The sequence below is a fragment of the Neomonachus schauinslandi genome, chromosome 1, assembly GCF_002201575.2.
Source record: "Neomonachus schauinslandi chromosome 1, ASM220157v2, whole genome shotgun sequence".
Taxonomy (NCBI): Eukaryota; Metazoa; Chordata; class Mammalia; order Carnivora; family Phocidae; genus Neomonachus; species Neomonachus schauinslandi.
In genome coordinates, this window is record NC_058403.1 from 197808704 (window position 1) to 197835202 (window position 26499).

Consider the following 26499-nt stretch of genomic DNA (forward strand, 5'->3'; position numbering starts at 1 on the left):
GGGACTCCAGGATCATGACCTGAGCCGAAGGCAGTCGCTTAACCAACTGAGCCACCCAGGCGCCCAAGATTTGTTTTATGTCCTAGTATACATTTATTTTACAAATGGAATGTCCCCTGTGTGCCAGAAAAGTGTCTTCTCCAGTATACTCTGTAGTCCATTAGCTGAAACTTGTATATTGAGTTGTTCAGAGCTTGTATATACTTACTGATTTTTGTCTACATGATGTGTCAATTACTGAGAGAGGTGTATTACAATATCCCCCTATGAAGGAGGACCCATCTGTTTCTCCTCATTAACGTCAGTTTTATGTTTTTGTTTTATTTTTATTGAAGTATAGTTGATAACACAACGTCACATTAGTTTTGGCTGTACAACTTAGTGATTGGTCCAGTTTTTATGTTATGCTGTGCTCACCACAAGTGTAGTTACTATCTGTCACCATACAGTGCTGTTATATTACTGACTATATTCCCTGTGCTGTGCCTTTTATTCCCATGACTTATTCATATCATATCTGGAAGCCTGTATTCCAGCCTAGAAACCCACTCCTCTTCACCCATTTTGCCCATTTACCAATATTAAATATTAATCTTGTATGTACCTAACAAGTATCTCTATCCCCGCTATCTCCCTCTCCTCTGGCAACCGTCAGTTTGTTCTCTGTATTTATAGGTCTCTTTCTGCTTTTTGTTTGTTCGTTTGTTTGGTTTTTAGATTCCACATATAAGTGAAATCATACAGTATTTGTCTTTCTCTGACTTATTTCACTTAACCTAATACCCCCTAGGTCCATCCATGTTGTTGCAAATGGCAAGAGCTCATCCTTTTTTATGGCTGAGTAATACTAAATTTTGTGTGTGTGTGCATGCATGTGTGTAAGTGTATGTATCACATCTTCTGTATCCATTCATCTGTTGTTGGACACTTGGATTGCTTCCATATCTTTGCTGTTATAAATAATGCTATAGTAAACATGGGGGTGTATATGCCTTTTTGAATTAGTGTTTTTGTTTTGGGTGAAGTTTTATGTTTTTTAAATAGCTGTTGTCTGGTACATACAAGATTAATACTTAATATTGGTAGATCATAGTGAGTTGAACTTGTCACTTTATTACTACTAATGGTTTTTTGCTTAGAGTCTCTCTCTCTCTCTCTCTCTCTCTCTCACGCACACACACACACACACACACACACCCCACCCCCAGCTGCTGTGAGTGTTAGCAAGGGCCGTAGCATGTAGGAGCCATCTCTCCTAGAGAAGCCTGGGAAATTATGTCCCTTCCCTTCACATGGCTCTCAGCCAGCGACTGCCTCATGAGGGTTACAAAAACCTGGCTCCCTTACCTCATGGTGGGACTGGCTCTGTGGTGTGGTTGTGCTTCATAGCTTCCCAGACAGGAGGCATAGGCTAACCTTTAGCTGAAACCATAGTTTTGCTTTTCTTCCCTCCCTCACAGGTTTCTCCTGAAGGCACTGCCTCAGTAAATCATTTGTGTAAGAATCCCTGTCAGGCTCTACTTCTAATAAACTCTTATCTAAAGTACCTACCTTCTCCAAAAGGGAGAATTTGATCTCTTTCTAGTGTTAAGATTTACAAATTCTGTCTTATGTTTCATTTCAATGAACTTTAAGTAGATTGTTGATTAATTCAGTAGCTCTCAATTGTGGGTGCCCTTCAGAATCAACACTTAAAAACTGAAATTGCCCAACTCTATTCCTGAATGATTCTGATCCAGTGGCATTTCATTTTTAACTCAGATCTTTACTTCTATTCAGGTAAAATGTTTAAAGTTATGTTAATTATTAACATGAAAGATTCCTTTGACTTTTCACTTTGCGTGTTCAATTTTCACTTAGTATTATTATTTTTAACTTCTAGGCCTTTTTTAACCCCTTTCCCCCATTTGAAAGCATCTATAAGGCACTTTTATGTTAAAGGCAAGTCATTTACTACCACCACTAAGATCTTTCTACAAAGTGCCTGCTAACTACTCCTATAGAGTTTATGCCTTCCTCTTTTCTGCTCAGAAGAGCAGGGCTACTGTACCCCAATGCTGATTCTGTGCCCAGGACCCACAGTGGAAGAGCCAGGAGGATCCTAACAGCTAGGCAGATTCTGGAGGAGACACACATTGTGTGTGTCTATGATAAATAATTACAGAATTGTCAGCACAGATCATCATTCTCCTCTTAATTCAGTCTTTCATTTTCCTTCACTTTCACTGACATCTTAAACAATAAAATAGAGCACACTCTGACTCTGAGCTTAAGGGAGAAACTTTACTGGGCTTGATAGAGAGGTTTTTCTTAAATAGTTCTCAAAAGCTAGGAGGTGATCAAGTGTGAATACTTTTTCCCTTTACCCAATTTCCCCAACACCAGGTAACCTTAAAAATTACATAGTATATTTACTACTACTTGACAGAAATATGTGAGCTGATACTATGGAGATTTCAATAACTACAAAAGTTTTAATATTTATACAGTGATGTTAACATGATGGTGGTAGCTTATCCCTTCAACAAAATGCTATTTGTTTCTGCCATATTGCATCATGCTGTTGTGCTTTTCTAAAAGCAGAGAGCTATTTTTATTGCCCTGCCTAATAATGATAAGATGACCAGCATGGAGAGCTGGCTTGTATGGTTACTCCTTGTTGGCTTTCTTTTCATGATTGCAGACAGCATGATTGCTGTGGCACAAAGCTATGTTTGGAAAGAAGAAATGAGGTGAATATGTTAATAAATGGTGACCCTTCAACCTTGAATATGTTTATTCTTTTTCCAGTTCTGAAGAATTTTTTGTAGTTTTAGCACCTCTGATTAATTTCAAATTAGACCTACCTTTTTTTTTTTTAAAGCAGGCTCCATGCCCAGTGTGGAGCCCATTGCGGGGCTTGAACTCATGACCCTAAGATCTAGACCTAAGCTGAGATCAAGAGTCGATGCTTAACTGACTGAGCCACTCAGGCAACTCTAGACCTACTTTTTTTTTTTTTTTTTTTAAGATTTTATTTATTTATTTGTGAGAGAGAGTGAGCACATGCATGTACAAGCATGGGGAGCGGCAGGCAGAGGGAGAATCAGGCTTGCCTCTGAGCAAGGAGCCCAACTCGGGACTTGATCCCAGGACCCTGGGATCACGACCTAAGCTGAAGGCAGACGCTTAAGCGATGGAGCCACCCTGGTGTTCCCACTTTTATTAATTCAGTCATACCATCTTAGAATTCTGTTTAGCCAGCCCCTTTGATTTGTTGGTTTTTGTTGTTTTAGCCCATCTTCTGTGTAAAGTAATCCACCAAGAGAAGATACACACATTGCTTAGACATGGTCCTTCCCCTTTGGGATCTAGCAGTTATAGGAGCCTCTGGTATATACAGCTAACTACGGTACATATCAGACTGTACTGTTTCAATAGAAATACAGATGAGGTGTTAGTTCTCAATGGTGCTGGGAGAACAGATCTCAGAATGGAATCACAGAAAAGGTGATAGTTGATGATAGTTCGTTTCAAGGCTCTGACAAGTGAGAAAGGAGTGACGAGGATTTGTTGTGTGGAGAGCAGTATGAACAAGGGCATGTGGCGATAATGTCAGTGATAGGCTTATAAAATGGCAGCTGGTCCCGTGTTGACTAAAGTACAGGGAGAGCCTCCGTGCAAACCACTGATGGCTGTGGTAGGCCCTAGGGCAGGGCCCTGTAGGATTATGTGACCTGGATATCACACAAAGGAGTTTGGAGTGTTTTTTTCCTAATAGGGATTGGGGTCCTTTTAAATCAGCTGAGATTTTTTCCCTGATGTTTAGGACTTCTCCCAATTGCTTTTATACTTTAAGAAGAGAAGGTAAGGCAAAAAAATAGATTTGAAAGTATAGTGATGTCATTGTGTCAGATAAAACAGAAACTATAAGATTCCAAGATTTTATCAATTCTGTCACACCCTGCTTGTGTTTCTGGTGTTTGCTGGGTCCCCCCTTAGCCTGATCCTCAGTCTAGCTTCATTTATAAGTGACTTGTTTCTTCTGGTTCCTTTTTTTGTCCACTGTTAAAGTGAGGGAATTGGAGCCTAGATTATTTGAACTGGTGTTTTCATAAAAGCCTTTTGAAGTCTTAAGTGTTTAGAAATAATTTTTGGATAGGTGTAGGGAAACTCTGAACGTGTTTGGGTCTTAATTAGACTGAGGAAGAATAAGTGGGATGAAGAGTAACATTTTAAAAAACTTTTTTCCCCCACAATTCGGGGGCATTAGGTATTGAGAATCATCTTAAGATTCACTCATTTTCTTTTTTTAATTGGAATAAAATTGAAGAGTCGCTCTTAAGGATGGTGATAGCAGAAATGTAAGTGCTGTGTCATTGTCATCTCTTGTTTTGGCTCACGTTACCAGACTTCAGCGGACATCATGCTGAGTGGATCACATGGCTAACAGTGGGAGGTAGCTAGTGTAGGTGATTCTTCTTGGAGAAATAGCTTTAAATTCACTGGGACAGAAATGTGGTGGGCAGGTGCCTGTTTAGAGGTCCAAAATGCATTCGGTCAGGACTGAACACAAACTGCCTGGATAGCTCCTGTAAGTAAGCAAGCTGGGCTTTCAGGCTTGTGCTGCAAGGTTTTATGTATGTGAATATGTGTGTGCATGTGTATGCAGTGTTTTTTTATGTTTTGAGGACAGGGCTCCCTAAAATAGCAGTGGGAAAAGGAACTCTTTGTTTTGCGGACTACATGGAAGTAAAATCCATGTGCTCTTCCATATAGGAATGTCACTGGGCAGTGGCTTCAGCTATTCTAGTAATCAGGGCTTTCTCCTGTTGCTGATCCTATGATGAATGGGACAAATGGTGGTTCTGAACAGAACCCTGTGGAGCCTGCAAATACCATCAGTTCATAATAGTACAGCTGTTGTCCTTGAAGTGTGTAGGGAGGTACCTGGGGGTGGAAACTTAATATATTCTGCAGGGGTTTGGGGTTTATTGCTAGGGTAGTCAAGATGTTGCTGAGCTGTGCCTTTGCCATTCTGGTTCTGGGGAGGAGCAGGAGAAATTCAGATTAGCCTCAGGGATCATGTGTGCCTGTGAGCTGTGTAAGATCTTAGCTGATTCCCATACAGGTCCTTAATAAAGATTTCGTTTTACTTTGAATGAAATACCGTTCTGATTGAAAGTATAAATCAAACTAGTTTTCTAGTTAAATAAATTAAAAGCAAAACACAGATACCAGACAAATAAGGGTCAGCTTGCTATGTAACAGACCTCTGAAAGGACTTTATTAAAACTAATCTGAGGAATAGAGTCCCCATTTAGTAACTGAAAGTTTGCTAGGCAAACTTAAAAAAATCTCATGTTGAATATGAAATCTTCGTGATGCAGGCTATACCGCCACCATGTCAGATTATAAATGGTCTCTGGAATTGGCTGGGATGCTGGGTTTCTTCCAAGCCTGAGGAACAAGCACTTCATTTTGGTCACAGCACTCTCACTGATGTCCTGGGATAGCAGCTCAGTGTTGGCCTCAGGATTCTCTGCTGTTTACATCAGTCATTCAAAAAAAAAAAAATATATAGAAGAAAATATTAGCCCCACATATCTTTTTAGTTCTGTATCTTGTCCATAATTCACCCTCTACCCCCATTCCCCCCCAGAACTGACAGAATATCAATCATCGAGAAAATTCAAGTGAGCATTATGAGCAGTCTTCTGCCTTTAAGAATTATTATTAAATGTTTATTTAGTAAGTTGGTTATTTGGAACTCAGAAGCATTTCCCTTAGATAAACAGTGTTATAAATGATAATTTTGTTTCTCACCTCGTCCAGGTGACTGTGAAGAAAGTTTTGAAAACTGACAGGAGGTAATATTTGAAAAGAGCTTGCCTTTGGCATTGTATTACCTCCCTTTCTTTGACCTCCTGGGGCCTCTGGGACCACATACCCTCTCCCTACTTTGATACCTTATCCAAATCTGCTTTGTTCTCTGAAATGTTCCATGTTGCTAAATTAGTATTCTTCCTTTTCACAGTAAAACCAAAAAGCTCACATACTTTGCACAGACTTGATCTCTGGGATTAAGAGGAAAGTTAACTTGATAAGAAATAAATTCACACTAAGGTGGAAAGATGGACCTTCTGGGATGTAAGTCCCCTTACTCCCTTTGGAATTGTGAAAAAGGATTCTACACTGTTAAAAAGAGCATGCTGGCTACCGGAAATGAATCTCGGTATAGATTTGGCTAATGTGACGGAGTGAAATGAAAATATGACTGTGGTTGTGAAAAGTGTTTCAGTATGTTGGTGGGAATTAGGCTTCTGTTCTTCTTTTTTATCATGAGTTTCTTTGCTCCACTTTAGCTTCGAAGCAGCACCTTTGGGAGGGCGGAGGGGCCAGGGGGACGGAAGTAGATGCAGAGGACAAAAGGCAGCAACAGGCCATTTGCAGACTAGATCGCTAATGGTAATGTCTCATCAGACAGAATGAGCACAGATCTGGTGTGAGTGATTGACTATAGGTAAGACTGACCTAAGATTCACAAGAAGAATTTTGGGACCTTAAAAAGTTGCCCATACTTCTGTGTATTTAAATTAGATATGAACACTAATCTCTATAGACCTAGAAAATAGTTCAGTAACTAATTCCAGAGTTTGTAATCTAAAGTAAACCATACAACAGAGGAGATGCTTTGGGACCTCATCATATCTTCTTATTTACTCTGGATGAGTACATGGCTATTAATAGAGGGTAGTTAAGAGACCAAAATTCTGTTCTGTGCTTCATCATCTTGTCGTGTCATTTCTTCTTGTCTTCGTTCACATATTTTCAAAACTCTTCTCACCAGATATTTTCACTTCAGGCATGTAGTCAGAATGAAATATCAGATGTTCAAAGCGCTATGCTTGAAAACTGTGTGTTCTCTTGGTCCCTGGTTAAATAATATGGGGCTTATTTTCTGGCAGAGTGGTGTCAAGTCTCCTTTGATGTTAGCCAGAACTGGGTGGAGTTTCTTAAGCTCCAGTCAGATATGCTCAAGCAGGGCACTGTGCAGTGATGAGTTTGTTTTTAGTCTCTCCCTTTGCCAAAAGCTTTTGCCTTTTAATAAACCTGAACCCAGTTATAATTGGGAGTACTTGACATAGAAAAGTCACACATGGCACATTGAGGATCTATATGCAATCTATATGTTGTTTATTTCTAACTTAAGTGATGAATCTAAATTATAAGCATCTTATAGAATAATCAACCTTAGGAATCACTTAACTTAATCACTTAACCACTCTCATTTTACAGATGAGGGAACTCAGCCCCTGAAGGTGACTCACTGAAAGCTTTTTAGATTAAACTGGTGCCTCAGTGAGGCATAGAAACTTCTGTACCCAGCTTTCTTTTTTGCCTCCTAGTAACAAATCCTTTTAAAGGTAAAACTTTATACAAATAAGAAAGGAATAGTAGAAATAGTCAAGAAGAAATCATTTCTTTTTAGTAGTTAGTCCTCATTCACAAGGGTACATTTTTGGATCTTCTTGAATATCCAGATTTGAGAATAACATTGCGTCATACCCTTTTGTCCATAAATTACGTAATTCAACATTTTAAGGCATAACTGAATATTAAGTGACCTTAAATGGGTCTGTAAGTGTGGGATGAAATTCACCCATGAATTCATTAAAATCAATTCTGAAACACTTGCAGAACCAGTTTAACAAACCTGTAGAACACTTACCGAATTTATTTTTTTAAATTTTATTTATTTTATTTTTTTTTAGATTTTTATTTATTTATTTGACAGAGAGAGAGAGACAGCGAGAGAGGGAACACAAGCAGGGGGAGTGGGAAAGAGAGAAGCAGGCTTCCCGCTGAGCAGGGAGCCTGATGCGGGGCTCTATCCCAGGACCCTGGGACCATGACCTGAGCTGAAGGCAGTCGCTTAACCAACTGAGCCACCCAGGAGCCCCCACTTACCGAATTTATTATACTTGTATATATTTTAGAGTAGAATAACTATAAAATTGAGTCATCTCCTCAATTTATTGAAAACTGGGGCTTTCTGGATAAAAGCCAGAAAGTAAATTGTGTGTGTGTGTGTGTGTGTGTGTGTGTGTTGTGTGTAAATCATATTTCTATTTATATGTAATGACAAGAAAGGAATATCTAAGCTGTGTTGATACAGATGCTGGGTAGTTGGCTAGATGCACTCAGAGCCAAATGACCTTCCTGCTTTCCAGCTGTCTGATTTTCTATCAGTTTTACCTTCTTAGGCTGAATTTAAGCTGCTATTCATATTCCATGAACCGAATGTCAGCTCAGGAAGTGGTTTGGGAGGTTGGGGTGGGGGTGAAGAGGGAAAAATTATAGTGGGTAAAGAGCTGCCCTTTGAGAATATGCACTCAGATAATTGAGATTGAAAAGATATTGTTGGTTTTGTCTGTATTTTTACCTGTGTCCTAAATTAAGAAGTTTGAGTGGATTGCATGAAAAAGGTGTCCTAGGTATGTATTATGGAAAAAATAGAGCTATTGTTAAGGATGGTACAGGTGTCCTTTTAAGTGCTCTTTGACCTTGAAACTGTCTAATTATAGACATCCTTTATTATTTTTGGTTCATAATAGGTTTCAAATGCTAACTGGTAATGATAGTTATCATAAAAAAGGGAAAAGCAGTTACTTTTTATGGAACTTATTGACATTAAATTTGTCAGGCTTTTAAAAAGTTCTTTAATGAGTCATTTTTCAGCACTTTTCCAGGCAGGATCTGGAGAAAATCATACTTTACATGTAAAGTAGCCTGGGAGGCATATAGAATAAGAGTGCCCATCCATATTCATGTGTTGTAAATGGGTTAGATGTGTGCTGCTGATGACTATGATAGGAACTTGTGTGTGGAGACAAAGTTGAAGATAGAATGACTATACTCTTTGGTGTGTATTTCTTTTTCCTTAGTAAATTTCGCTGGAGAGAGGTAGACGGTGGACAGTTTTAAAGGACAGCCTTTAAAAATGGCTCGGAATCATAGTAAATTTTGGCTTTTAAAAATTTGGGTTGAGGAAAGACTATGTGTATTAGTTGAGATTCTTTGGTTGTAAGCAATAGATTGACTAAATTAGGCAGAAGAAAGATGAGAAGGTTGCTCCCTTAGACTTGAGAAAGAAAACAGCAGGACAACTGAACAGCGGCCACTTGGTGGGTCTTCCATCCAGGATATAGTTATGAAATACTCCTTTTCCATCCATCCTCTTCCTGGTCATGTGCCCAACTCCACTGGGGTGGCTGTTGGTGAATATGGGGGGAGATAAGAATAAATTTCCAGGCAGACAGAAGCAGTAGCTATCATACTATGCAGCTAAGGATTTCTTTCGTTCTTTTTTTTAAGATTTATTTATTCATGAGAGAGAGAGAGTATGCACGTTCGCACTGCTGTGCAAGCAAGGGGGTTGGGTACAGAGGGAGAGAGAGAAAATCCCCAGGCTGACCCAGTGCGGGGCTCCATCCCAGGACCTTGAGATCACAACCTGAGGCAAAATCAAGAGTGGGACGCTCAACTTACTGAGCCATCCAGGCGCCCTTAGGCAGCTAAGGATTTCTATTTGATTTACCTTTGCCTGCTCAAGAAAGCTCATATGTTCACTTACCTTTATGAGTCTCTTGGAGCCTCTATTAAATTAGACCTTTTGAAAGCAGAGATAGTACTTGGAACACTTTTTTTATTTCCCAGTGTGCTATGTATGTATCGGGAGCTCAATTTATTTCAGGCCGTTTGGCATTTTTGCTACACTATTTCTGTATTTTCTGGGCCAGTCACCTGCAGTTTTGCCTGTAGTAGATTATACTTAACTTCAGGTCATATTTAAAAATTGAGAGCCTGATGTTCTGAAAAGATGGTGATGTACATGACCACACAGAGGGGCTGCCACCCCTAGCTAATCAGGGAACATGTCTGTATTTTTCATGCCACCAGGGCTAGGTATAGTTTGGTTAACGGAGCTATCCACAAGAAATTCATGAAGAAGCAGTATTTAACATCAACAAAATAAATCTTTCGTCAGGAGAGGTGACTTCCTTCAATGTAACCTTTTTTTTAATGGGAATATAATGTAATCTGTATATTCTTTTTTTTTTTTTTTTTTAAAGATTTTATTTATATATTTGACAGAGAGAGACACAGCAAGAGAGGGAACACAAGCAGGGGGGGAGTGGGAGAGGGAGAAGCAGGCTTCCCACGGAGCAGGGAGCCCGATGCGGGGCTCGATCCCAGGACCCTAGGATCATGACCTGAGCCGAAGGCAGATGCTTAACTGACTGAGCCACCCAGGCACCCCTCCTTTTGTATATTCTTTTAAGAATTATTCTGGGACATGATTTGGAAACGAAGATAGATGAGATAGTTGAAAAGTTTATAAGACTTGAAATCAAAAGACCTGATTTGAGTCTTATTGGCTATAACTTTGGATAAATTGATTTTTTTTATACTTTTAAATTTTTTTTATTAATGAAAAGGACGAAATGGCTCTTGCTCTGTTTATTTCCGAGAGATGTGAGAGAGTGTTTACTTCGGGTAAGACTGTTAACTCAGCTTTCATTTCTAATCTGTGAAATGAGGGAGCCTCTTCGAGCCCTCAAGTTTTAGATTTTATTTCTTTTTTTGTTTAGAACACCTGAGAAGAGTTTCTAGGGATGTGTTTCCCTTTGCACAGTGCTCATCTTACGCAACTTTTTTCCCCCTTAACCAGGCAGTTGCAGTGGTGCAAAATGGCTGACCTCAGTCTTGCAGATGCATTAACAGAGCCACCTCCAGAAATTGAGGAAGAGATAAAACGGGACTTTATTGCCACGCTGGAGGCAGAGGCCTTTGACGATGTTGTGGGAGAAACTGTTGGAAAAACAGACTATATTCCTCTCCTGGATGTTGATGAGAAAACCGGGAATTCGGAGTCAAAGAAGAAACCATGCTCAGATACTAGCCAGGTTGAAGGTAAGTAGTTAAACCAAGCTGCTGAGAAAGCAGATTAGGGATTATGCTTTGGGTCATAATCTTAGAAACCTTGAGGAAACTGAGCTGAGTTTTTTTAGTATAGGCTAGTCACTTTCTCTTTATCTAAATTTCTGTTAGAAATCAAAGATGTAGGTTCATTCATTACCCTTTAGTTGAGTGTGTGTTCATGAAACTGTAGATTACTTTTAATCTAAAGGTTTCTTCTGTAAAGGCTCAACTACTGTATAATCTGCCTAATTTCCTAGATTAAACTGTCTGCTATGCCTTTACTTTGAAAGTAGCTTTGTAAAAAGTCGGATATATAAAATTCTTTGTTTACATCAATATTGAATTTGGAATGGAACCAGATACCACTTGTTGTCTTTAGGAGTAATTGTAGGTCAGGATTAAACCATGGATTAAATCTTTTTTTTAAATTTTATTTTATTATGTTAATCACCATACATCATTAGTTTTTGATGTAGTGTTCCATGATTCATTGTTTGCATATAACACCCAGTGCTGCATTCAATATGTGCCCTCTTTTTTTTTTTTTTTTTAAGATTTTATTTATTTATTTGAGAGAGAGAGTGAGAGAGAGAAAGAGCACAAGAGGGGGGAGCGGGAGAGGGAGAAGCAGGCTCCCTGCCGAGCAGGGAGCCCGATGCGGGACTCGATCCCGGGACTCCAGTATCATGACCTGAGCCGAAGGCAGTCGCTTAACCAACTGAGCCACCCAGGCGCCCCGCAATATGTGCCCTCTTTAATACCCATCTGGATTAAATCTTTAAAAGAGGTTTGCTGCTTTTATATGTTGCTGGATCAGATTTGCTACTATTTGGTTGAGGATTTTTGCATTTATGTTCATGTGGGATATTGGTCTGTAGTTTTCTTATGATGCCTTTGTCTGGTTTTAGAATTAAGGTCGTGCAGCATCATAAAATGAGTTGGGAAATGTTCCTTCCAGTTCTGTTTTCTAGCATAGTTTGTGTAGAATTGATGTTTTTGTCTTTAATGTTGGATAGACTTGGTCAGTGAAGCCATCTGGCCCTGGAATTTTCTTGGTCAGGTTTTTTTTTTAGGAATTCAATTCTTTTTTTTTAAGATTTTATTTATTTTTTAGAGAGTGAGCGAGAGAGAAACAGCATGAGAGGGGAGAGGGTCAGAGGGAGAAGCAGGCTCCCCGCTGAGCAGGGAGCCCGATGTGGGACTCGATCCCAGGACCCTGGGATCATGACCTGAGCCCAAGGCAGACGCTTAACCATCTGAGCCACCCAGGCGCCCTAGGAATTCAATTCTTTAAGAGATACAGAACTATTCAGGTTATCTATTTCTTCTCAAGTGAGCTTTAGTAGTTTTTATCTTTCAGGGAATTGGCACATTTCCTCTTAAGTTGTCAAATTGATGGAGATAAAGTTGTACTATTACCTGATTCTTTTAATGTCAGTAGGATATACTTTATGCCCCGTCTTTCATTCATTATATTGGTAATTTGTGTCCTGTCTTTTTTCTTGATGAGTCTGGGTAGAGTTTTATTGATTACTGATGTTTGTAAAGATCCAGCTTTTGGTTTCACAGATTTTTTCCCCCTATTTTTCTACTTTGAATTTCTGCTCATATCTTTAATATTTCCTTCCTTCTGCTTGCTTTGGGTTGATTTAGTCATTTTCTGGTTTTTTTAAAGGTCAGCAGTTTAGATCATTGATTTGAAACATTCTTTTCATATTTGATACAAAATACTGTATTAATTTAAGGTGTACAACATAATGACTTCCTATTTTGTATCTTGTGAGATAACCACCACAATAAGTCTAATTAACTTCGGTTACCACACATAGTTACAAATTTTTTTTCCTTGTGATGAGAACTTTGAAGATCGACTCTCAGCAACTTTCAAGTATACAGTACAGTGTTATTAACTGTAGTTGCCATGCTGTACGTTTCATCCCCAGGACCGACTTATTTTATAACTGGAAATTTGTCCCTTTTGTCTGCCTTCACCCATTTTGCCAACCCTCCACCTCCCACCTTTGGCAACCATTTAAAATGTTACAAATTTCCCTCTAATCATGGTTTCATATGCATCCCATAGATTTTGGTGTGTTGAAGACATCCTTTGAAATTTCAGTTCATTTCAGTTTGTCATGTTTTATTGTATGGTCCAGAATGGTCAGTGTTCTCTGAGCACTTGAAATAATATGATGTTGTTACTGTGTGGAGTACTCTTTTTATGTCAATTGAGTCTACTTGGTTGATAATGTTGTTGAGGTTTTCTGTATCCTTACTGACTTTGTATCTACTTGTAATGATTTCTGAGAGGGAGAGATGTTGAGGTCTCCACAGAATTTTGTTGATTTGTTTCTTTCTCCTTTCTATTCCACCAATTTTTATTTCATGTATTTTGAAGATCTGTAGTTGACATACAGGGTTATATTAGTTTCAGGTGTACAATATGGTGATTCAGCACTTCCATATATTACTCAGTGCCCATCAAGATAAGTGTACTCTTAATCCCCTTCACCCATGATTGTTACATCTTCTTCATGAATTGACCCTCTTATCGTTATGTAGTATCTCATTATTTTTGGTAATATTGTTTGTTCTGAAGTCTCATTTTTGTCCTACTAATAGAGCTACTGGAGCTTCCTTTTGTTTAATGTTGACATGGTATTACCTGTCTGTATCCTTTTACTTTCAGTGCATTTTTTTTTAAGATTTTATTTACTTATTTGAGAAAGAATGAGGGAGAGCATGAGAGGGGGGAGGGTCACAGGGAGCAGACTCCCCGCCGAGCAGGGAGCCCGATGCGGGACTCGATCCCGGGACTCCAGGATCATGACCTGAGCTGAAGGCAGTTGCTTAACCAACTGAGCCACCCAGGCGCCCCTTTTACTTTCAGTGCATTTCTTTATTAATATTTAATAAAAGTGGGTTTCTTGTAGACAGAATATATGGGTCTTGCTTTTGTGTCCAGTCTGAAGATCTGTCTTTTCATTGGTATTTTAGACTATATTTAATGTGATTATTGATATGGTTGGATTTAAATCTGTCATTTTGCTAGTTGCTTTCTGTTTCTTCCGTCTGTTCTTTATTGTTTTTCTTTCTGTAAAAAAACCCAGAAATATTGGATTAATTCAATATTTTTTATGATTTTGTTTTTAACTTTAATATTGGCTTATTATGTATATTTCTTTTAAAATTTATTTTATATTTGGGGCGCTTGGGTGGCTCAGTCAGTTGGGCATCTGACTCTTGGTTTCCACTTGGATGATGATCACAGGGTCTTGGGATCAGGCCCACGCGGGGCTCTGCACTTGGCATGGAGTCGACCTGGGATTCTCTCCCTCCCCCACTCCCCCCCTTGCCCGTCCCCTTGCTCCCCTTGCTCAACCTTGGCTCTCTCTCTAAATAAATGAATGAATAAAGTCTTTAAATTAAAATTGTTTCATATTTGACCTACTGTTTACAGTGTAATTTCTTCCAGTTTGCCGTCCAATAATATTGTACCACTTCATGTATAGTGTAAGATTCCATGCGAAACAGTAAATGTCCAATTCCTCTTTCATTTTTTGTTTTACTGTCATACACCTAATTTTACATATTTAATAACCTACATTGTTACTCTTTTTTTTTAGATTGTCAGTTACCTTTTAGATTAAAATTTTGGGAAATAACCTTTTACAATTACTCTAATTTTGACCATCTTGGGCACTCTTTATTTCTTTGTATAGATCCAGATTTCTATCTAGTACCATACTCCTAATGCCTGAAAGAATTCTTTTAACATTTTTTTTGGGGGGGGGGATTTTTCTTTTTTTTTTAAATTTAATTTTATTATGTTATGTTAGTCACCATACAGTACATTATTAGGTTTTGATGTAGTGTTCCATGATTCATTGTTACTTTTAACATTTCTTACAGCACAGGTCTTTTAGCAATGAATTATTTCAGCTTTGGTTTATGAAAAACAAGCATTCAGTTTTGGAAGATACCTCTCCAAGGTGTATATTCTTTGTGACTTTTTTCTTTCATTTAGGAAAATTAGTCTTCCCACTTGGATAGTTTGTGATGAGAAGTCTGTTATAATCTTTTTTTTTTTAAGATTTTATTTAATTATTTGAGAGAGAGAGAGAGAGCATGAACAGGGTGAGGGGCAGAGGGAGAAGCAGACTCCCCGCTGAGCAGGGAGCTCGACGTGGGCTCGATCTCAGAACCCCGAGATCATGAACTGAGCTGAAGGCAGACGCTCAACTGACTGAGCCACCCAGGCGCCCCAAGTCTGTTATAATCTTTTTTTTTTTTTTTTTAAAGATTTTATTTATTTATTTGACAGAGAGAGAGAGAGCACAAGTAGGCAGAGAGGCAGGCAGAGGGAGAGGGAGAAGCAGGCTCCCCGCGGAGCAGGGAGCCCGATGCGGGACTCGATCCCAGGACCCCGGGATCATGACCTGAGCCGAAGGCAGCCAATTAACCAACTGAGCCACCCAGGCGCCCCCAAGTCTGTTATAATCTTGATCTTTGTTCCTTTTTGCCCCTCTGGCTGCCTTTAGAATTTTATCTTTATCTTTGGTTTTTGGCAGTTGGAATATGTTGTGTTTAGGTAGTATCTTGGTATTTGTCCTGCTTGGGGTTCTCTGAACTTGATCTGAGCTTTGATGTGGTTTATGAAGTTTGGAAATTTTTGGATTGTTATCTTTTAAAAATATTTCTTTGCCTTATTCTTTATCTTTTCTCCTGGGATTCCAGTGACATTTTTATTAGATTTTTAGGTATTGCTTCACAGCTCTTGGATGCTTCCCCCCCTTTGTTTTCTGTTTCATTTGGGTACTTTCTTTTGACCTATTTTCAAGTTCTCTGATTCCCACCCCCCCCACCCCCGCCCCCTGGGTTTCGTTGAATCTAATGTGGAGCCCTCAGCACTCTTTAGTAGCTTTTCTGGTTTTAATCTCTAGCATTTCTATTTGACTCTTTTCTTATAGTCTCTTCTGGCTCTCTGCTGAAGTTCCCCATCTGTTCATGCATATTTTGATCTTTTCTACTATAGACTTTAACAATATTCATAATTATTTTAAGTCTTTTGTCTGCTAAATTTGATCATCTGGGTCATTTCTTAGTCTGATTATTTTGTCTCTTGACAGTGGTTGTTTTTGGGGGGGCACTTTTTATGTGTCTCTTAATTTTTGAGTGAATGCTGGACTTCACATGTAAAACAGTAGTGACTGAGATAAAAAAAAATATTTATGCCTGGAAGTAGGCATGTCTTTTTTTTCACTAGAGTTAATATCAAGGGTTGAGTCCGTTTAGGCTGGGGCAGAGTTAGGTTTGAGTTTCGTTGTTACTATGATTGTCTTCAGTGCAGTACTGGCTTCAAATTCCTCTATTCCTTGTGCTTAGAGCCAGGAGTGCGGTGCTGAAAGGTTTCTCTCAATGTTCTTGTTCCACTCTTAGCTTTTGGTCTCCCTGTGCACCTGTGCCCTTGAAGGGTGTTTGTCCATGTGCTAGCCCCTCCCTTATCAGAAAGGGCTAGCCTGGAAGTAGATAGGAGTTTTGTCATCTTTGGTTTTTGGTCCTGGCTTAGGCTTAATCCTGTGTGCATGGTTGAGTCTTTCTCAGTAATATCCCTCTTACAGTGGGAGGGTCTTCTAATGGTATCCTGCAGGATCCTGGGTAGGACTTACTGCTCCTCCCCTAGGGTAAGAGGATATTTTCTTCACTCTCCCCAGCTGCAGTGGGTCTTTACCCAGGACCCGGAGTTGACAGGGTTTGGCACTCCTCCCCCCCCCCCCCAGCAGCTCAGCTTTTGTTTGTGTAGAATAGAAGGGTGGGGTGGTTTGGGGAGGTCAGGGCCGCACCCCTTTCCTCTAGTGGTGGCTTTCTCCCAAGTCTGCAGAAGGACACTTTCCCACTCAGCTTGCGGTCTTATGAGCATCTGGTAAATATCTGTACAGGCAGACCTGCAGGTGATGTGAACTCCCCTTGCGTGGATGCCAGGGACCCTATACTCTCATGCAACTATCATTAAACTTTTTAGTTGAATTCTTCTTACCTGCTGTTGTTACGCTGCACATCTCTCCCTCACATGCTCTGACACAGGACAGCCAGTGCTTACCTCCCTGTCCTGGAGGGCCATGTCTTGCTTTGGATTTCATTTTCTGTTTTCCTTTAGCAATGCTTCCACCACCTGGGACTCAGCTTAGGTGGGTGAGGATAATGATGTGGCAGCAGTAGATTTTCTTATGCTTCATCTTGGGTGACTTGTGTACCATTAACTTAACCCCAGAAGAGGAAAGTTTTTTTAGAAACTATTTTGCTTATAAAAATTACTACATTGTCCCTAATATTTTTAATATGTGAATAACCTGTAGTTAAGTACTATAATTAAAAGTTCATTAATTCAGGGAGACTACTCTAGAAATTGGTAACCATGATTACTCCAGGAAGAAGTAGCTGGCTGGAGTGTAGGATGGGAGGGAGCCTTATTTTTACTGTTTATCCCTTTGGACCAGTTGGGTTTTGTACACGTGCATTTACTTATTAACCTGTTCAAAAAGAATAACATAAAATTTATAATTACAGGAGAACTAAATTACAAGTTTCTAATTTTTTTCATACGACCTTGTTTGTAGAAGGTTTGGTTAAGAATAAGTGGGAGAGGGGCGCCTGGGTGGCTCAGTCGTTAAACGTCTGCCGTCGGCTCAGGTCATCTGGGATCGAGCCCTGTATCAGGCTCCCTGCTCTGCAGGAAGCCTGCTTCTCCCTCTCCCACTCCCCCTGCTTGTGTTCCCTCTCTCACTGTGTCTCTGTCAAAAAATAAATAAAATCTTAAAAAAAAAAAAAGAAGTGGGATTAGGAGAGGTGGCTGGAGACATTGAAGAAGAAAGGAAAAGAATTTCTTTATTTGGTCTTGCAGAGATCTGGGGCAGTGAGTACACTCTCAGTGAATGGGGGCTTCTCTACTGTGAGTCTGATTTTTATAAATTATCGGACTCTGGTGGATTTTGCCCAAAGGATAGGTTTCATGTTTGTGTTTTACCTGGAGAACGTTCTAAGTAGATGTTTTTTCTTCTGAATACTTCTTCAGAAGTGATGGAAGGGCCCTAGACTTCATTATTTCATGTTTATACTTCATTATTTCATTATTTCATGTACATCCAACTTCAAGTTTGATTTTGTTATTGGATGAGATTCAGTAAATTATCACTGGAGCTCTAGATGTGATTTTGCAGCAGCCTCAGGTAGGCCAGCCAGTGGAAATTGATCAACCACTTTCTTGCATCTAGAATAGAAAGGGCAGTTGAAAGGGTTACATGTAATAGAACTTTTTGGATAGTGGTGTTTCTATTTCTTTTCATTCTCACATGCCCCCACCCTAATTGCCCTCAACTTAAAAAGAGGGGTAAGCAAGCAGGCTGCCTTTATGATACTTAACACAGAGTAGGAAATGTTGCTCCCCCCGCCCCCCTATACAGTTCCTGCCCCAAACCTGGAAACAATGATTTTTCAAGCCTTGTTACTACCGGATTTGTCATTGTTTTTAGGCCTTTTTTGTGGATACACTATACTCTTTTCCGTTTTACCACTATTCAGTTTTGTTTCCATGAGTATTTTTATTTTCTTATTGCCCCCATTTAAAACGTCTAAATAGCCAAACACCTTGAAATAAAACTGGTATCGTACTACTTCTAAAATGCCTGTCACCTTGGGAAACGGTTCTCAAAATACTTTTTCGGATATATGTATTGATTTTTTTTTCTTCTTCGGAGATGTTATCTAGATCAGCTCTATGTGGCTCTCTTTTGTAGGCCAGGGAAACAAAAGACAACTTTCTCATATATGAATAACAAAACAGTAATACTTTTGTGACTTTTGTTCATTCAAAACATTGTTGTAGATGTTTGAATGAGCATCTAGCACATTGTTGATGCTTAGACACAAATAATTGGCAAATTTGTGAACAAGTCACTTAATTTTTCTGAACTCTGTGCTTAGTTCTACTTGTGGGAGTGAGAGAATATCTTCTTCCCAGCATTCCAGGAGGTTTTCACGGCTAAGAAGTTGTTTCTATTAAATTTATTTTTAAAGATTTTATTTATTTATCTGAGAGAGAAAGAAAATGAAAGAGAGAGTGGGGAGGGCGAGGGGTAGAGGGAGAAGCTGACTCCTCGCTGAGCAAGGAGCAAGATGTGGGACTCGATCCCAGGACCCGGGCACAACCCGAGCTGAAGGCAGACGCTTAACCACTGAGCCACCCAGGTGCCCTCTATTAAATGTTTTAGGACATTTAGGACATTTAGGACATTTAGGACATTTAGGACATTTAGGACAGTGGTTCTCCAAGAGTGGTCCTTGGACCAGCAGTATCCTATCACTTGGGCCCACATGGAATCAGAAACTCTGGGTATGTCTGTGTTTTAACAAGCCCTTGCAGGTGACTTTGAGGCACCCAAGAGAAGAAACATTGATCAGGAGAAAGGGCCAAAGTCCTAGAAAGGATGATAACTAGGTAACTGCCGAGTGAGTTCTTGTTCAGCTGCCGGGCCTTCTATCACAGAGCATCGCAGCCAACTTTATTGGCCACCAGAGGGCGGTGTTGGAACACACCTGACTTTTGCACTAGAAGGTGCCCTTGTGCTGCGATCATGCTGAATCCCCCCATTTTGCCCAAAGTGACTAACTGTGGCGGTCTTCCTCACAGCACACATGCCCTCTCAGCTTCTTGCTACTAACCTTTGCCAAATTGGTTTGCCAGCTGTTGGACTCTGAAGTCACTTCAGAGAGAAGAGATTTAACAAAACAATAAATTTGAATATCTTTATTTCTCAGAGCATACGATTAGTTTAAAAAACGTGTGTTGTTTTCAGTGCTGTAGGTGTTTAGCTGAGAAAGTTTTCATTTCATGAAATGGGTGTCCCTCTGGGGGAATCCGTGAAAGAAGAGAGGGTAGCATCTTTTGAATTAGGACTTACCCGGTAATGTACAGTGACCCTCTTTCCTACTCTACAACCTAATTGTTGGGGCACCTGGATTGTGCAGTTGGTTGCGTGTCTGACTCTTGGTTTCAGTTCGGGTCATGATCTCAGGGTGGTGGGGTCGGGCTCCATGCTCAGCTCAGAGTCTGCTCGAGACTCTCTCTCCCTCTGCCCCTCCTGCTCTTTTTTTTTTTTTCTTTCTCTCTCTAAAATAAATAAATTTTTTAAAAAATAAAACCTGTTGTTTTTATGTTATAATGTTGTTTGTTTTGATTCTTCTCTCCTCGGCTTGGTGTTTTTTTTTTTTTTAAGGACTGTTAGGTGTTATATGTATGGTAGAATCTGAGTCTCTTTTATTTTCTTCTGACCTCCTTGTTTGGCTTTTATTTTATTCTGGTGAGTTGCTTATTTCTTAGACTTCCAGTTATTACATAGTAAAATTTTTTTTTTTTTTAAGATTTTATTTATTTATTTGAGAGAGAGAATGAGATAGAGCATGAGAGGGGGGAGGGTCAGAGGGAGAAGCAGACTCCCTGCCGAGCAGGGAGCCCAATGTGGGACTCGATCCAGGGATTCCAGGATCATGACCTGAGCCGAAGGCAGTCGCCCAACCAACTGAGCCACCCAGGCGCCCATTACATAGTATACTAATGTCACTTAAGCTAGATTTTTATATAAGGCAAAAGTAAAATAATTTCACTGTTCTCCCAAGGTTACTTTAAAGTTTAGTGATTAATCTACAGTAATCTATAGTCTCCAGATCGATCAATCTAGAGCTGATCTATCTGTAGTTAATAACAATAGTTGTTAACATTTACTTAACACTATACGGTTGGCACAATACTGCCTCCAGTTTTATTAGTCCTCATGATAACCATGGGGGGTAGATACTATCCCATTTTCCAGGGGAGGCTGTTAAGGATTAGAAAGCACAGGGAATTGGATTTGATCATTTGTTTAATAGTGACAGACCACAATTGTACCCAGATCTCCTGATTTTAAACCCGGTGTTCTTTCGGTGAAACTATACCGTCTTCACGGATGCACAGTTTCTACTTAATTTAGCCTTACAGATGCTATTTTTCAAAACTAAAGATTCACTTATTTAACTCAAGGCAAAATTATTAGACATATAAGTACTGTCTTCAGGAAATATAAATGCGAGCCTTACTTCATCTGTATATGAAGAACTTGAGCTTTGAACCTGAGCATTGTAAAGTTTTCCACTTTCTCAGACAACTCTTTCACATCTTCTTTCTGTTCCAACCTCCAGCACTTAATTAACTCTCCTGTTCATATTCTCAGCCAAAGACTTTTATAATTATAACAAAGAATCAATAGACTCAGTCAGAAGAGAACTTCTGCACAGCTCCCCCAGCTGCATCCCCCCCTGCATCTCCTCCTAACCTACCGTCCCCTGTGCCCTTTACTCTGCTCTTACTGCTGGTGTTCCGGGCGAGCTGTGCTCTCACTCAGGGCCCTGCTACAAGCAGTTCTCTCTTCTGTCTCCTGCACCAGCAGTTCCTCTGATTCATCAGCATCAAACATGCCATAATTTTTCCCTTCAATAAGAAAATCCTGTCTCAACCGGCTGCCCATCTCATTTACTTCTTTTTTTCTTGCTTCTTTGAAAAAGGTGGATCTAGGACCTGTCTGGTTCTGTCTGGAGCAACCCCCCCCCCATCCTGCAGTCACCCCTGCCATACCACCCAAACTGCTGCTTTCACAGCGCCAACGAGGAGTCCTGAATGGCCGCAAGGGTTTTAGCATGAGCAACTGAAAGGAAGGAATTGCCATCAATTTGAGATTGGGAAGGCTCTAGAAGGAGTAGATTTTGAGGGGAATATAAGAAATTCAGGGAATTGTGGGAGTTGTCAAGTGTGAGTTACGTGACAGCAGGGAAGATCCTCAAGTGGAGAGCAGTGGGCAGCTAGGTAAGAGTCTGGAGTTCAGAAGAGAGTTCTGGGCTGGAGATACCAGTCTGGAGGTTGATGATATTTAAAGCTTTGGCTAGAGGTAGTAGTTGTAAAGCATGTCATTTTCAGAATGTTTTACTTTTGCCACATAAAAATAAGTTACACCACTCTGTTTAGTGTATCCAAATCCTTCAAAATATATACCATTTTGATTCTCATCATCATCTATTTTAAAAATGCATGAGCAAGCTGTTCTTTATCATTGGAAATGTAAATCCTTCTTTTGATTCCTTCAACTCTTATTTCTCCTTTGTGTCTGTCATAGACGTTTATCTTAGTATAATACACTTTATAGTTGAAAGGTTTTTCTTGATTGTTACGTGTTTTTGTAACAAAATATGTATATAAGCTTAAATTTTAATTTAAAAAAGTTCCTGTAGGGGCACCTGGGTGGCTCAGTCAGTTAAGCGTCTGCCTTCGGCTCAGGTCATGATCCCAGGGTCCTGGAATCGAGTCCCACATCGGGCTCCTTGCTCAGCAGAGAGCCTGCTTCTCCCTCTCCCTCTGCCTGCCACTCTGTCTACTGTGCTCTCTATCTCTCTGTCAAATAAAATAAAATTTAAAAAAATCTTAAAAAAAAAAAGTCCCTGTAACCATAGGCTTTAAGTATTAATTTGGTCCAGAAGAAAAGTTATTATCACAGTTACTAGTAGTATACAACTGATCACATATATTATAATTTTTGGTAAATCATAACTAACCATAAAAGTTGAATTTGATTGGAAATGTTTTTCTTAATGATGGGGATTTATATTTTCCTCAGATAATGAATCTGTGGATCATTATTTTTTGCTGGGATGAGAGAGAATTTAGCAATTTCTATTGCTATTTGTTTAAAAAAGATTTATTTATTTTAGAGAGTGTGCATGCAAACAGGGGAGAGGGCAGAGGGAGACAGAATCTCAAGCAGACTCTCTCTGAGCGCGGAGCCTGACGTGGGGTTCAAACCCATGACCCCGAGATCATGACCTGAGCTGAAATCAAGAGTTGGATGCTCAACTGACTGAGCCACCCAGGCGCCCCTATTCCTATTGTTTTAATAGACGTAATAGCCAGAAAACTTTATTCACATAGCTAAGTATGTGGGAATGGAAGTCTTATTATGGCAATATCCTCCATTCTTTGAGTTATATGTTAAGAATTCCATAAGTCAATATTATTAGAAATTATTTTCAGTTAGAAATTATTTTCAGCGTCCTATCAGAAGGCAACTACGTTATGACCTCTTTTAATTTTGATGAAAGCAAAGAATTGGAAACTATTTAATCTGGAAGAGGATTTGCTACTCAGTGATTAGATAATTCACTTTGTTCAGGGGCTTGCTTTCGTTTCATGAATCTGGGATGTTTTCTTTTATCCTTCTGAGGGAAATGAGGTGGTTTTTTTTTTTTTTTAAAGTCTATTTGCTGTATCAACATTGTTTCCCTGAGTGATATTTATTCTCTTTGAATGTGATGCCTTACTTTTTTGGTAATAGTGTTCCTCCGTTATTTGGCAATACTATCTATTTGAGATTCTCCCACCTGCCTCTGACAGGGATATAACCGTGCTGCCAGGTGGGGTGTGAGGGCTCCCCATTCCATCTGGGGGTCCGCACAAGGCAGACTTGTGCCGTGAGGGAAGGAAAGTGTGGGGGGAATGGGGACTGGCTTGATAGCTTTTAATGGAGTCCTCATCATCCCTGCTGTTTGTAAGCATAGAGGACCTTGCAGTCCTGCTTTCCTGTGCCTTTGGGCTGTGGGTTTTTTTCGGTGTGATCCCATTTGCTTTCATTTTCTTGGATATTCCTTGTAATTTCTAGGACTTCTTTTAAGCCATCTTTCCTGCTGTTTTTTTTTTTTTTTTTAAGATTTTATTTATTTACTTATTTGAGAGAGAGAGCGAGTGAGCTGGGGAGGAGCAGAGGGAGAGGAACAAGCTGACTCCACGCTGAGTGCGGAGCCCGACTTGGGGCTCATTCCCACCACCCATGACCTGAGCCAAAACCAAGAGTTGGATGCTTAACTGACTGAGCCACCCAGATGCCCTTATTATTATTTTTAAATTATTTTTTTAAAATTTTATTATGTTATGATAGTCACCATACAATGCATCATTGGTTTTTGATGTGGTGATCCACGATCCATTGTTTTCGTATAACACCCAGTGCTCCATGCAGTACATGCCCTCCTCAATACCCATCACCGGGCTAACCAATCCCCCCTCCCCCCTCCCCTCTAAAACCCTGTTTGTTTCTCAGGTCCATAGTCTCTCATGGTTCATCTCTCCCTCCAATTCCCCCTGCCCATTTTTCCCTTCCTTCTCCTAATGTCCTCATGCTATTCCTTATGTTCCACAGATAAGTGAAACCATATGATAATTGACTTTCTCTGCTTGACTTATTTCACTTAGCATAATCTCCTCCAGTCCCATCCATGTTGATGTAAAAGTTGGGTATTCATCTTTTCTGATGGCTGAGTAATATTCCATTGTATATATGGACCACATCTTCTTTATCCATTCATCTGTTGAAGGGCATCTCGGCTCTTCCCACGGTTTGGCTATTGCGGACATTGCTGCTATGAACACTGGGGTGCATATGGCCCTTCTTTTCACTACATCTGTGTCTTTGGGGTAAATACCCAGGAGTGCAATTGCTGGGTCATAGGGTAGCTCTATTTTTAAATTTTTGAGGAACCTCCACACTGTTTTCCAAAGTGGCTGTACCAACTTGCATTCCCACCAACAGTATAAGAGGGTTCCCCTTTCTCCACAACCTCTCCAACATTTGTGGTTTTTCCCTGTCCATTTTTGCCATTCTAACTGGTGTAAGGTGGTGTCTCACTGTGGTTTTGATTTGGATTTCCCTGATGGCTAATGATGATGAATATTTTTTCATGTGTCTGTTAGCCATTTGTATGTCTTCTTCAGAGAAGTGTCTTTTCATATCTTCTGCCCACTTTTTGACTTGGTTATTTGTTTTTTGGGTGTTGAGTTTGAGAAGTTCTTTATAGATCTTGGATACCAGCCCTTTATCTGTAATGTCATTTGCAGATATATTCTCCCATTCTGTGGGTTGCCTCTTTGTTTTGTTGACTGTTTCCTTTGCTGTGCAGAAGCTTTTTATCTTGATGAAGTCCCAAAAGTTCATTTTTGCTTTTGTTTCACTAGCTTTTGGAGATGTATCTTGAAAGAAGTTGCTGTGGCCGATTTCAAAGAGGTTACTGCCTATGTTCTCCTCTAGGATTTTGATGGATTCCTGTCTCACATTGAGGTCTTTCATCCACTTTGAGTTTATCTTTGTGAATGGTGTTAGAGAATGGTCGATTTTCATTCTTCTGCATGTGGCTGTCCAATTTTCCCAGCACCATTTATTGAAGAGACTGTCTTTTTTCCATTGCATGTTTTTTCCTGCTTTGTCAAAGATTATTTGACTAGAGAGTTGAGGGTCCATATCTGGGTTCTCGATTCTGTTCCATTGGTCTCTATGTCTTTTTTTGTGCCAGTACCATGCTGTCTTGGTGATTACAGCTTTGTAATATAGCTTGAGATCGGGCAATGTGATGCCCCCAGCTTTGTTTTTCTTTTTCAACATTTCCTTGGTGATTCAGGGTCTTTTCTGATTCCATACAAATTTTAGGATTGTTTGTTCCAGCACTTTGAAAAATGTCACTGGAATTTGGTTCGGGATGGCATTGAAGGTATAGATTGTTAGAACAATGTTTATTCTTCTGACCATGAGCATGGAATATTTTTCCATCTTTTTGTATCTTCTTCAATTTCTTTCATGAGTGTTCTGTAGTTCCTAGAGTATAGGTCCTTTACCTCTTTGGTTAGGTTTATTCCGAGGTATCTTATGGTTTTTGGTGCTATTGTAAATGGAATCGTTTCTCTGCCCTTATTATTTTTATTAAGGAAGCTCTACACCCAATGTGGGGCTTCAACTCATGACTGAGTCACATGCTTTACCAACTGAGCCAGTCAGTCATCCCTACTCTTAAATTCTTTAAGGTGCTCAATTAAAATAGGACTTTATGTCTGTGAAAGTCTTCCTTTTTATCCCTATCTCTGGTTCCCCATCAGTGGCATTTGGTATATATTCTTTCATTTTTTTCCCCTGATTATTTGTATGTGCGTGCGTTGTGTTTGTGTGTTTTATAATGCTATTATGCCATATTTGCTTTTATTTTTTCTTAATGTGTCCTGGCCATCTTCCCATTTCAGTACATGAAAAGCTACCTAATTTCTTTTAAAATTGCATTATTACTTCACAATTTAGCGAATCTGTCAGTGAGCATTTGTTACTTTTTAAACAATGACATAATAAACATCTCATTAACATTCATTTTTGTGTACTTTTATGTCTTTCTTTGAACTACATACCTAAGATGGATTGTCAAGTTAAGCATTTCAAAATTTGATAGGCTGCCAAATTGTCTCATAAAAAGGATGTTCCAATTTATATTCCTCCAGTGGTAATATAAGATTACCTGTTTTCTTTTTTTTTTTAAGATTTTATTTATTTATTTATTTGAGAGAGCGCGAGAGAGAAACAGCATGAGAAGGGATAGGGTCAGAGGGAGAAGCAGGCTCCCCGCCGAGCTGGAAGCCCGATGCGG

General features: G+C 39.6%; 1 protein-coding gene across 1 annotated transcript in view; it reads left to right on the forward strand.

The window, feature by feature from the left end:
* The first annotated feature begins 10653 nt into the window (after positions 1-10653).
* MAP4 (microtubule associated protein 4) overlaps positions 10654-26499 on the forward strand; it is a 129486-nt gene continuing 113640 nt past the window's right edge. Inside the window, 1 exon segment of the mRNA XM_044921729.1 lies at positions 10654-10956. Coding sequence (XP_044777664.1) covers positions 10659-10956 — 298 coding nt within the window. The 5' untranslated portion in view covers positions 10654-10658.